The 14,013-nt window shown below is 37.0% G+C and overlaps 1 protein-coding gene across 1 annotated transcript; it reads left to right on the top strand.

Moving 5' to 3' along the window:
• Nucleotides 1-7,107: 7,107 nt before the first annotated feature.
• Nucleotides 7,108-14,013, top strand: LOC110209972 (olfactory receptor 4F3/4F16/4F29-like). The gene is made up of 2 exons (XM_020988797.2): nucleotides 7,108-7,125; nucleotides 13,051-14,013. The coding sequence occupies exon 2, from the start codon at nucleotides 13,054-13,056 to the stop codon at nucleotides 14,011-14,013; it is 960 nt and encodes a 319-aa protein (XP_020844456.1). The 5' UTR covers nucleotides 7,108-7,125; nucleotides 13,051-13,053.

Genomic DNA, 14,013 nt, shown 5'->3' with positions numbered 1-14,013 from the left:
AGAATGAAATAGAAATGGTCTTTAAGAAATGATGGAATGGATGTTTTCATAGAACCCTGGGAAGACTTGTATGAACTAATGCAGAGTGAAGTGAGTAAAATCAAGAGAATAGTTTATACTAGGACAATAACATTGTAAAAATGAACAAATTTGAGATGTATCAATGCAATAAGTAATGCTTTGCATTGTCTATCTCCAGGTAAATCATGAGAATAGTCACTTCAGGGGATGGGGAAGCAATCATCTCATCAAGACAAGAGTTAAATTTGGTTATCGCCATTACTTCATTTCCAAGGAAGACCTTACCCTTCATTCTTACTACTTTCCTAAAGGGAAAAGTTAGGAAAAAGTTGTAAGCTGGAGAAATAATATTTCTTAACATTTCTAGAGAAATGAAAAAGGAAGTTTTAGAAATATACTTCTACAACATCATTCCTAGTATTTGGGAAGAACCCATTTGAGTCCTTCCCAATGGACCAATGACAAAGAATCACTATTCACCCCCTGGCAGAGAAGTGATGGACCAGATAGGCAGAATGAGTCACACATCTGTGGACATGGTCAATGTGGAAATGTCTTGATTTTTCAGAAAAGAAAGATGCTAGAACCTTAAAATTATACCTAGCTTGACTGTTTCCTAGCAAAAATCCAGACTATATTGTTAATGGGTGGGCTTATGGTTTAGAAAAGGAAGTTATGATCACTCTGGGCCAGCATGGCTATCAAAAGAAGTACTGCTTTTTGGTTAAAATAATTTAGTCCCTCTGGGCCTTAGTTTCCTGAGCCCTAATGTGAAAGTATATACTAAATGTTTTTTAAAATCCTTCCAGCTTTTAATCTATGATTCTAAACTGATCATGTGAGACTAACCATATTTCCTTTTTGTGATAGGGTTACTCTACTGATTATGTTAATACAGTAGACATTCTTGAATTTTGGAAAAGCATTTGACAGTTTGTTAATGACTTCCTTTCAGTGAAGATAGGTGTGGGCTACTAAAGGACAATATGCTTAGATAGGGACTAAGTGACTTGCCCAAGATCACATAGGGAATAAATGTCTGAGGCAGGATATGAACTCATATCTTCCTGACTCCAGGCCTAGTGCTCTATCCACTGCACCACCAAGCTGCCCTTTTGTAGAAGTTGCAGAGAAGCAGATTTCAACCTGATGTAAGGAAGAAATTCTTAATAATGTGCAAATATGGCATGGACTGCCTCAGAAAGTAGTGGGTTGTTTCTTATCACTGGAAGCTTTCTTTTTTTGGATTAAATTTTATTTTATTTTCAATGAACAATCATTTATTTACAATACCTCTCCTTCTCCTGTGACCTCCAACACTGGAAAAAAAACAACAACCAAACAAAACCCTTGCATAGTCAAGCAATACAAATTTCCACATTGACCATATCCAAACATACGTGACTCATTCAGTGTACTTAGTCTATTACCTCTCTTCCAGGAGGTGGGTAGTAATTTTTCATCATTAGTCCTTTGGAATCAAATTATTCATTATATTGGCACAGTTCTTAAGTAATTAAAATTTGTCCATTTTTACATTGTTGTTGTTATAGTAGAAATTGTTCTCTTTTTTCCCCCACTTAAATCTGCATTAGTTCATGCAAGTCTTCCCAGGATTTTCTGAAACCAGCCATTTCATCATCTCTCTCTCTTTTTTTTTTTGTTAGGCAATTGGGGTTAAGTGACTTGCCCGGGGTCACACAGCTAGTAAGTGTCAATGTTTGGTCTGAGGCTGGATTTGAACTCAGGTCCTCCTGACTTCAGGGCCGGTGCTCTATCCACTGCGCCACCTAGCTGCCCCCATTTCATCATTTCTTACACAAAATTGTATTCCATTTCATTCATGCACCATGCTTTGTTCAGCACTGGAGATTTTCTAGTAGGAGCAAGGTGAGCACTTCTTGGGAATGTTTAAGAGGGAAATATGGCTTAAAGAGGGATTTGAATAGATGACCCCTGATGTTTCTTATAATTCTGAAAATTTTAAATTCTGTAATGCAGTTGGAAAACCTGGGTCTAGAGCTGGGAGAAATATTAAGGCCAGAGACATGAATTTGGAAGTTTTCTTCATAATTAAGATAGTTGGAACCATGGAAAATAGATGAAATCACCAAGAAGGAATGCAGATAGATAGAATTTTGAGGATGGGATTTGAGTGGCAAAAGAAGGGGAAAAATTCGTGGAGATAATGGTGTACTGGTCAGAAAGAAAAAAGGAAATCAAAAAAATCATGAGCAGAGAGGTCTAGGATAGAATTTTATTGAAGAAATGTTGATAAATACAAATGCCACAGAATGAGAACTAGAAAAGTGTTAAATTTGGGGTTGACTGCTAAGTACTAACTGTGGTCCAAATTTCTTTCTTGCAGATTCTAGAACTGCTTATTCTAGAAACAGCCATTTTTTCCCAATAGAACCCCGCCCCCCCAACCAACCAAACAAACCAAAATAATCCCTCTCCACTCTTTTTTTCAATAAAGAATCCTATAATTTATTTTTTTTAATAATTAAAGTATTACTACCAATCTAGTATTATAGTTTCCTCATTTTAAAATATTTTATTGCATTTTTATTGTTTTGTAAATTGGGAGGCTAACTGCTATAGTGTAAAGAATTTTGAAATTAGGTTTGAATACTGACTTCACACTTTATTAGCTATTTAATATTAGACCTTAGAGTCCTCCTCAGGAAAATGGGGATAATAATACATGTGCTACTTATCTCACAGGACTATTGTGAGAATAAAATAGGATAATGTACCTGAAAGTACTTTAAATGTAAAGGGCTATACAAATGGAAACCACTTCCATTGGTCTATTGTACAGCCCTGTCATTATATTCTTATTATATGTCAGCATTTAACCATATACACACTTTTTTCAGTGAAAAATGTTACCCTATTCTGATTTGTTTTCCTCACATGCAATACTACATCTTGTTTCAGTTATAGTAAAGATTCCTTCAGAATTACATCCTCTGTCATTTTTTACAGATTTGTCAGTGTATTTCCTCTTTTTCGTGTAGAAATTCAATTTATTTCAACTTGATTTGATTTAATGCAATCCAGTCTCCCTAGTAGATGATCTCACTTTTGTATTTGTATTTTCATTGTCTAACACAGTGTCTGGCAGATGAGCAGACACTTCATAAATGTTTGTTGATTGATCAAATTTAATTCAATTCAGCAAGCATTTATTAAACACCAATATATTTAAGGCACTGTGCTTGGTATTGGGACTACAGGTAAAAAAACCAAACAAACCACAAAACCACACAAATAATCTTTGTCCTCAAGGAGTTTACTTTCTACAGGGGGAGGGGAAGACAACACGTACATAGATAAGTAAATACACAGTGTTTACATATAAAGTAAAACCAAAATATTTTCAAGATTGGGAGTGGGGGTGGGGTGGAGGAGGGTAATAACAATGGAGTGGTGGTAGTGCAAAGGATTAAGCACCAGAACTAAGCTTTAGGGAGTATTAGGGATAAGAACTATAGGTGCAGTCTTGTGTCCTTTGAACCTTAGCTCTCAGGTTTTCCTTTAACTTAATAAGGACCTCTTCCTTCTATCTTCTTAACCTTTTGTTTAAATATAAGTATTTCTTGATGGTACATTTATTCCTAGCCCCCCTTCAATGGGTATTTATCCAGTTATTTCTCTTAGTCCTCAGTCTTTAACTGGAGGACAGAAGAACTGGAGAACTGAATCTTTTTGAAGTAGATTACCTTGTTAATGCTCCTTTACTATGCATGACAGCACACAATTCCATACATTTAATATACAATCCAAATAGACATATGCACAGTATAGCCACAGCACAGGATGTATGCTGTTTCTGTTGATAGAATGTAAGCTCTTTGAAGGAAGGTACCATTTTATTTTTGTCTTTGTAACCTAGCACCTAGAAAAGTGCCTGATATATGGCATGTTGAGATGCACCATAGGTCTTTGGCCCATAAACAGCCTTCAGCCATCATACAAGTGCTTTGGATTGTAATTATCAGCATAAGACTGAATTTCATCTGCCTTCTTACTGAGCTAAGAATCCTGCATCTCTCTAACCTTTGCTTGTACTTTACTTTTGATAGAATTAAATACTGCCTTCTTAGAGATAGATGAACTATCCTGCTGGTAAACCTTGTGGAGTTTCTCATTTTTCATTTAGCACCTTCTGAATTTCCCCATCATTTTCATCAAACCAGTCTTGGTGTTTGTGAATGTTCTGGCCCGGATGAGCAAATGCAGTGCTATATACCAAATCTCTGAAAGCTGCCCACTCTTTCTCTGCTCCACTCTTGCCAACTGTGTGTTGGCTCAACTTTCCCTCCAAGTTAGCAACAAACTGTTCCCAGTCAGAGAAGAGGTCTAATCTGTTGACATTAATTCTTCTGGTAGTCATTTTGCCTTGGGGATTCCACTTATGTTGAATGCAAATATTTAGCTTGGAGAGGATAAGGCTGTGATCTGTCCAACACTCTACACCACACATTGTCTTTGTTGCTCTCACATCCTGTCTATCTCTTCTCCTTACTATCACATAGTCTATTAAACGCCAATGTTTGCTGCAAGGGTGTATCCATGAAGTTTTATTGCATTTAGGTAAATGGAAGACAGTATTGGTGATGAGAAGGTCATGAGATGCACAAGTCTTCAGTAGTAAGTGACCATTGCTGTTGCTGTTTTCAACTTCATTTCTCCCTAGGACTCCTTGCCAAGTCTGGTAGTCTGAGCCTACTCTAGCATTAAAGTCACCCAGGATTACAAACTTGTCCTCTTTTGGCACATTGATGATAAGAGTCTCCAGGTCTTCATAAAATTTTTGTTTGACTTCATCAGAGTTCATCATGGTGGGACCATAGGCATAATGATGGCGTGATGTTTTCCTGCAAGTGGCAATTGTATTGTCATATACTTGTCATTCACTCCTTAGGCATACGATCTTGTTGACTACATTAGTTTTGATTGTAAAACTTATGTCGGGTTTACGGAGCTACCCTTTACTGTGGCCACTCCAGAAAAATGTGTAGCCAGTTCCAACTTCAGTAAGCTGGCCTTCATTTGCCAGCCTCATTTTACTCAGGGGTGCTATTTGGATGCCATACCTGATCAGTTCTCTTGCAACCAATGCTGTTCATCTTTCAGGTCTACTGGATTTTGTGTTGTCTATAAGTGTGTGCACATTCCATGTGCTGACGGTGAGTTGAATCATTTTTGCAGGTGTGTTTGTACATTTTTTGTGTTTCAACCAGGATTGGGTAAGCAGACAATTTTTAGGGCATCTTTTCCGGAGGGAGAGTTGGTGCATGATTTTGTTTGCAGGTGATTGTGCACTCAATGCGGTCTCTGAAGCTGAGATGCAACAAAGTATGAAACAATTCTCTGTTGTTTGTACTAATTTTGGCCTGTCAATTAACACAAAGAAATCACAGGTGCTACATCAGGCAGCACCACACCATCCATACATGGAACCATTGGTTACAGCAAATGGAGAAGTTTTGAATGCTGTGGATAAGTTCACTTACTTTGGTAGTGTACTTATGTGCACTACGATAATGAGGATGACGCACGCAAGCTACCTCAGTGTTTGGGAGGCTCTGAAGGAAAGTATGGGAAAGAAGAGGTATTAGAGTGACTACCAAACTGAAGGTCTACAGAGCCATTGTGCTGACCTCACTGTTGTATGCCTGCGAAACCTGGACAGTACACCTGTGCCATGCCAGGAAACTGAATTGTTTCCATTTGAATTGTCTTAGTAAGATTCTGAAAATCACCTGACAAGATAAGATACCAGACACTGAGGTCCTTTCATGAACTAAATTGCCAAGCATTCAAACTCTAGTTTATGAAACTCCAATGGGCTGGTGACGTTGTTGAATGCAAAATGTACACTTGCCAAAAAGACTATTTTATGGATAACTCACATAGGGCAAACATTCACATGGTGGTCAGAAGGAGCTATACAAGGACACTCTCAAGGTCTCTCTTAAGAACTTTGGAATTGATTTTGTGACATGGGAGATGCTGGCACAGGACTGCTCAGCATGCCGCCCACTTCACAGAAGGTGCTGTGCTCTATGAGTAAAGCAGAATTGAAACAGCTCAAAGGAAATACAGGATGCACAAATTTAGAAGATACACTCCAAATGTTCACATGGACCATTTGTGCTCATGGTAGAGAATTCTCAGCTCATATTGGTCTGATCAGTCACAGTCAGACGCACTGAAACTTGACTCTAACATAGTGATGTCATTTTGGTCCTCTTTGAGAACAAAGGACAACAACCAACCAGTATGGCATGTACTTAGTAAATGCTTGTTGGTTCATAGATTGGTATATTGTTGAACTTTCAAAAATTAATTTATTGAATTAAAACCATTATCATCAACCACCACAACACTATAAAAAAATCTCAATATACACAAGCTGTTAAAATACTGCTATTATAATGAAATTTCCCTGTTCCTCCTGGACTGTGATAGTGTACATATTTTTCAACTATATGGATGATACTGATAACCCAACTACTACCTAACTAATTGTCTAGGTTAAAAAGGAGGGATGCTTCTGGCTTTCCTGGCTAAATAGCTATAACAAAGTATTGTCTTGACACTCATGCCTTTCTTTTAGCCTGAAGAAAAGAGGTTACTCCTAATAAACCCAACATAGCATCAGATTTAATTACAAGAATTGGTGGTCATTAATCTATTTACTTACCTCATTGTTACTGGACTAAATATGCACTGGTTTGGGACATAACCTGAAATTTTCTTTTTAGATTCACTACCTATCATCAGGTTTTGATTCTTTTGCCTTTTTTTTCTCACACAACTGGAATGCAAGAAAATTAAATCTGGCTTTTTGAGTCCTGAGGTTATTTGATATCTGATTATTGGATATGCTTTATTCTACATGAATTTTAAATGAACATGAAGTATCACTCAATATTTGCTATTTCCAACTAAGTTTTTTGTCCACAATTTAAACCAGTTATGTATTAATTTACCATAATAATATCCTCAGCACCAACACTGCCAGCATCAGTACCACCACCACTAATATCAATACCATCAACACTATTAGCATTAGTACCACCAGCATCAGTACTACCAATAACACCAGAACCAGCACAACCGGCACCACAAACATTGCTGTTGCTGTTGTCGTTTGTTGTTTGTTCTTTATTCTCAAAGAAGATCATGACATCAAGCATCAGGAAGATGAAGGCATGACTTACAAGTGAATTGGATTGAAGTGAGGGAGGGCTGTGTAAAGTCACCAGCCTCACTCTTTCCTCCAGAGCCATCTGGGTCCAGTGGCAAGATATGGATCAGGATGACTAGAGATGGCTCCCACTACAAACATAAACCACCTCTGGTACCATTATGGTACAATGTAGAATTGTGTACTTAAAGTCAGAAGAATCAGGCTTCAAATCCTGCCTCTGAAACATTCTGACACGCACTCTGACCCTCAGGGAAGTCACTTAACCTCTCAGGGAAGCTTGAAATTTTCTAAGACTATAAGCTAAGGACAAGGTGCCAACGTGCATTGGTAGAAGTTTTCTCATTGGGAGTTCCCTGCGTTCAGTGAAATCACAGATGCAGCCCCATCCCAACAATTGCAACAGTTGAAATTTTTGCAATGCCTTCTGGTTTACAAAGTGTTTGATGTATACTATTTTCTCATTTGAACCAACTTGGAAGCTAACTTTTAGAATTCAACCCATTTCTAAGTTGGGGGCTGCTTGTAATGCATTGGAGCTCACTTGACTTGACCAAAATCATCTTACTCATCAACAAATTGTTTTGTTTCCAATTTACTTGGGGTGGATTATCTTTGGATTAAATTGGGATTTATGTGGACTCCACATTTTGGATCTTTTTTAAAAAAAATAATTGATTTATTTATTTTTAATTTTCAACATTTACTTTCATAAGATTTTGAGTTTACATTTTCTCCCCCTTCCCCAAGACAGTGTGCAATCTGATATAGGCTCTACATATACATTCTTATTAAACATATTTTTACATTAGTCAAGTTGTAAAGAAGAATTAGAATGAATGGGAGGAACCACAAGAAAGAAGAAACAAAACAAACAAAAAAAGAGATAGCAAATAGTAAGCTTTGATCTGCATTCAGACTCCATAGTTCTTTCTCTAGAAGTGGCTAGCATTTTCCATCATGAATTTTTTGGAGTTATCTTAGATCCTTGCATTGCTGAGAAGAGAAGTCTATCAAAGTTGGTCATCACACAACATGGCTGTTACTGTGTCCAACGGTCTTCTGGTTCTTCTCACTTCACTCAATATCAATTCATATAAGCCCTTCCAGGTTTTTCTGAAGTCTGCCTGCTCATCATTTCTTATAACACAATAGTATTCCATTACATTCATATACCACAACTTGTTCAGCCATTCCCCAATTGATAGGTGTCTTCTCAATTTCCAATTCTTTGCCACCACAAAAAGAGCTGCTATAAATATTTTTGTACATGTAGGTCTTTTTGCCATTTTTATGATCTCTTTGAGATACAGACCTAGAAGTGGTGTTACTGGGTCAAAGGGTATGCACAATTTTATAGCCCTTTAGGCATAGTTCCAAATTGCTCTCAAGAATGGTTGGAACAATTCACAACTCCACCAACAATGTATTAGTGTCCCAATTTTCCCACATCTTTTCCAACATATATCATATTCCTGTTTTGTCATGTTAACCAAACTTACAGGTGTGATATGGTACCTCAGAGTAATTTTGATTTGCATTTCTCTAATCAATAGTGATTTAGAGCACTTTTTCATATGACTATAGATAGCTTTAATTTCTTTGTCTAAAAAGTACCTGTTCACATCCTTTGTGGGTTTGTTTGTTTTTTTTTTAAGCTGAAACATCCATGTAATTACTTCTCCCATTTTCCAGATTAAGTTGTATAGGACACACATCAGAATTCTGGAAATAGTATAATTGTCATCACATTTCTGAAACTGAATTTTTAAATGTTCTCTAGGGATTATTCCCTATTCATATCCCTGTATAAAAATTGTTAAATTAGTGAAGAAAATCATAAAGGGCTTCCAAAAAAGGTCCTGTTCTCCTTATTAATGTCCTTCTCCTTGGTTCCCCTGGAAAAACTAACAATTCTAGGAGATAATTTATTTGCCACATGAGTTTAGGTTGGTGGTCTCAAATCTCTGTAGCATCACTTGGTCACTACCATTCAGAGCTACTAATTAGCTGCCTTTCTTATTATAGAAACATTTTATATGGCTTTTTGCGCAGATGGGAAATGACACTACATTGGAGGAAGTTCAACTATTTGAGGTCTTTGAGAATGCTACTTGTTGGAGATGTTTTAAAAGAGATATTTGGTCGTATATGGTAGGTTAGACTGGATAGTCTCTTAAGTTCCTTTCAAATCTTATATTCTATGATTTTGTAACATTCTCACCAGTGTTTATCTCAATTAGTCAAGTCTATTTTGCTAATCACTCACTTATTGAGGCTCATTTCACACCAAATGAATTTCCTCTCATTTCAACCAGGGTACCAAATCACCCAGCTCCCAGGAGCCACTTTTCTTCACCCTCTCTCCTTTTCCTTTCATTACTTAGGAGCTCTTCTAACACTTTGACCTTTGGGAAAACCACCATTATTCTATGGCATCATTCCCAGGTCTAGTAAATCCCAGACTGGCCATTCCCAAATCTCAGCAACATCACTTGATCACTAACATTATCTGGCTAATTACCCACCTTTAGTATTAGGAAAAAGTTACACAGAACCCTTTATTTTGGAAGATATTTTACTGTAAGAGAGAACTTTATACTCTCTGAGATCTTTAGACCTCTGAATATGTTACTGACTTACTCTTCCACAGAACGGGTGAGAAAGCTACCATTAACATCTCTGTGAGCTTTTCCCCCTCTACATGGCTCTTTATTCTTCTCTATAATCTGTATTTTATTTACAATTTTATTGATTTTTTCTTTTCTCCTCAGTTGTTTGTCTCTACTTCCACTCATCAATTCCGTCCATCATGCAACAAATATTTATTGAGTATTTAGTGTAAAAAGCTATGTGCTAGACTGTAGGGGGGATAAAGAAATGATGAAAACATTGTCCTAAATTTTAAAGAGTTTATAATCTAGTTGTGGTCACAAAGCATATGGTGAGGCAATGTTAAGCTTAATTTATATCTTGCTGGGTTTTGAAGATGCTGGACCTGTATTCAAATATCTGCTACCATAGAGTTCCAATCTTAACCCTATTTTAACTGTGTGACCTTAAAATCTTTTAACTTCTTTACATCTCAAGTTCCTCATCTGTAAAATGAGGGAGTTGTATTAAGTGACCTAAAAAATATCTTCCACATCCAAATTCAGGCATGTTTTCCCATGGCATAATATTTCTTTGTCCTCACCATACACACTTTTCTCCCTCACTTCCCTCTGATGTGTTTTTTTTCCTCTTTTTCTCCTTCTATCTTTTCCTTTTAATTTTTACCTTTTCTTATTTGTTACTTCGGTATTCAATCTCCTACTCAATGTTTCTTGTTTCTCTTAGTCTCTGTATTCAAATGCCTCAGTTCCATAGATCCTATCCTGCAGTTTTCATTCTTTTTGAATTCTTAAATTAGACTTCTAGCTTTTGCTTTCGTTGAGCTCTCTTGTTTTACCTTGTCTGGCCCATTTTTTCCCTAGTGATTGTACCTGACTCCATGCTGGGGCACCACTGGCTACTCCTGCTCCATCCAAGTTTTGGAAAGGTTTAAGAAGGAGGAAGACATAGTAAATACTTGCATTTACCTGCTCAGCTTGGAAATTAATGCCACAAATAGTTTACACCAAACCAGTGTCTATAAAATTGGATTATCTTTCCAGATGGGAAAAATAGGATTGTCTTAGCAACAGCAGATTAGAGAGGGACATTTCAAACAGAAAGAAGAAATTACATGAATTGAGGAACCATTTCTACGGACTAAATTTAATGTTATCCTAGTAGGTGGCAGATATATGAAATAAATGACCACCTAAACTTCCTTCAACATCTGTAAGAATTAGTATTATTGTAACAAACAAGGACATTTTAAATGTTCCTCTGTGTTAAGTCTATTAAAAGGGCATAGTTTCTACCATATATTATAAGATCTTATATGTAAAAGTGAAAATATTAAAATGGGCAGATAGATAGGCCAAGGCTTGACTTGGATTTAAGGGACCTGAAAATGAAATCTACCTTGAATTCTTGTGTCATCATGGGCAAGTCACCTTAGTTTTTCTTATTTGTAAAATGGGACAAATAATATTTGTCCTTCTTTCCTCACAGGGTCTTTGTGAGGAAGACACTTCAAAAGCCTTAAAGTACTATATAAACATGAGTAATTATAGTTGCAATTATAAAAAATTTAATAGATTTTAATATAATTTTGTAAGGGAAACTGAGGAGGATAGATCCTCCCCAGCCCCCTGTGTAACCATCTTATGACCTAATGGTGTAACTGCTTCATGACCTGACATAAAGATAAAATGCAGTCATCAAAGCTTGGCCAGGATCAAGGAGACTGGAACATTAAATAACAAATAAACAATGTTTCCTGGGAAAACAATCTATCTCAAGGAACATTTTTCTTGAGAAAAGCATGTAATTGTCCAAGGAATTGATCAGTCCTTGGACAATTACACAATAAACCAGTAGTTGGAGCTTTGATCAAGCTCCAACCACTGTTAGAATGTGTACGTACCTTGGATCTGAGTACTCACCAAGGAGACATACACAAAAAAAATATCAAGACTATTTTCCCCTGATTTACATGTATATAAAAAGGGTCATTGGAAAGGGAGATTTGGGGGAATTTGGTTGCAAAGATAGGGGTGCAGATTCTTTGCTGGAGGCCAAACACAAGGTATGACGCTCCCTGTTGCCTCCCTAACCAGACCTTTTGGCCATTCTCCAGTCTCGGTCTATTAGGTATTTGAGCTTGCCTGGTCAGTGAGTGTGTATCCTTTCTTTTCTTATTCCTACTTTCCTTTATGTTGATAAGTACTTATTGCATTGAATGCTATTCTTATCTTTATTGCTTTTTTTAAATCATTATTAATCGTTGTAAATAAATGTGATTATTTGTTAAGTTTATTCTGAGTACGTGTCATTGTATCTTGAGATCCAAACCTAAATTGAATCTGCGCAGTAAGTAATCCTTTTGATTACAAATTTATAAAACATTTATCATGAAATACCTGCTAGTGGGTAGAACAGTGACTACTTTCTTGATTTTGTAAATTAAAAAAATTGAGGGAAAGAAGAGTTTATTTACTTGCCTAGGGCCTTATAGCTAAGGTCATCTAGTTACTTACATAAGGTCACATGATGACTGATTTAGTATTTGAACATGTTTTCTGACATCAAACCTATCGTATTTCCCCCTACACCACAACTATCCTAACATACACTGTACAAGAACACACATTTTAAAAGTAAATATTGTGGAAATCCTTTGTAACGTCCATTTATGAGTAGAACTAGCAGATGTCATAAGCTAAATGCATTGTCAGGTGTTGGCTGGTAAATTCTGTGAGCCTGTTTTCATAGATTTAAGATGATAGCTTTGGATTGGATTGAGTTTCTAGTTTTTGTTTTTCAACTCTAAAATCTCATGAATTCTATGAAAATATGAAATTAAATTTGGGTAACATATATCTAAATCCATGAATTAGCCATTTAAAAATAATTGTCAGAGTAGCGTACATGAAAATAGGGGTAAATTTCTATTTTCTATGGCAATGGGTTTGGTGAGAAGTACTGGCAGGAGGTGGTAGGTGCAGCAATGCCTAGTGCTGAGTAGAAAGTTAATTGAGTACCAATGGTGATACCTAATGAAGGTGGTGTTGTTGACAGTCTTGTTATGAGGCAATAATTATGAAAGCACATTCATTTCTCTTAGACTCTCCCCAAATCCCTCTTTTTCTGATTCTTTTTTTTTTTATTCTTTTCCCCTTTAGGTTACTTCAGAACTAGTCATACTGATTTAGATAATGGATGTAGCAAACCAATCTATGGTTTCTGAGTTTGTGTTGATGGGACTCACCAATTCTTGGGCGATGCAACTCATTCTCTTTGTATTTTCCTCTGTGTTCTGTTTGGCTAGCATACTGGGGAATACTCTGATTGTGCTCACAGTGGCCTCTGACTCTCACTTACAATCCCCCATGTACTTCCTGTTGGCCCACCTCTCCTTCATTGACATAATTGATTCTTGCATTGGAACTCCCAGGATGATTATTGACCTTTTTAAGAAGGAGAAACTCATTTCTTTTGAAGGTTGTGTTTCTCAGATCTTCTTTATTCATGCCGTTGGAGCTACTGAAATGGTGCTTCTCATAGCCATGGCCTTTGACAGCTACATTGCAATATGTAAGCCTCTCCATTACTTGACTATTATGAGCTTAAGAATGTGCATTTCTATTCTAGTAACTTCTTGGGCAATTGGAATCACTCACTCCTTCCTCCAGTTGGCCTTTGTGATAAAGTTGCCCTTTTGTGGTCCTAACAAATTAGATAGCTTTTACTGTGACCTTCCTCGGTTCATCAGACTTGCCTGCACAGACACTTACAGACTGCAGTTCCTGATTACTGCCAACAGTGGGTTCATCTCTCTGGGAGCCTTCTTCATTTTGATCACTTCCTACATTGTCATCCTGATCACTGTCCGGCAACACTCGTCTGGGGCTTCATCCAAGGCCCTCTCTACACTGTCAGCTCACATCTCTGTGGTGATTTTGTTCTTTGGTCCATGCATCTTTGTCTATGTGTGGCCATTCCCCACATTTCCAGTGGACAAGTATCTTGCCCTTTTTGACGCAATTGTCACTCCTTTTCTGAACCCCACCATCTACACATTAAGGAACAAAGAGATGAAGATGGCAATGGGCAAATTATGGAATCTCACGAGATCAAGGCTTATGACACTCATGAAGTCCCAGAGAATCTCTTAA

This window comes from Phascolarctos cinereus, unplaced genomic scaffold, assembly GCF_003287225.1.
Source record: "Phascolarctos cinereus isolate Bilbo 61053 unplaced genomic scaffold, phaCin_HiC Scaffold_3;HRSCAF=262, whole genome shotgun sequence".
NCBI classification, from domain to species: Eukaryota; Metazoa; Chordata; class Mammalia; order Diprotodontia; family Phascolarctidae; genus Phascolarctos; species Phascolarctos cinereus.
Note: the sequence above shows the minus strand (reverse complement) of the source record. Positions and strands in the feature narration are given on the sequence as shown.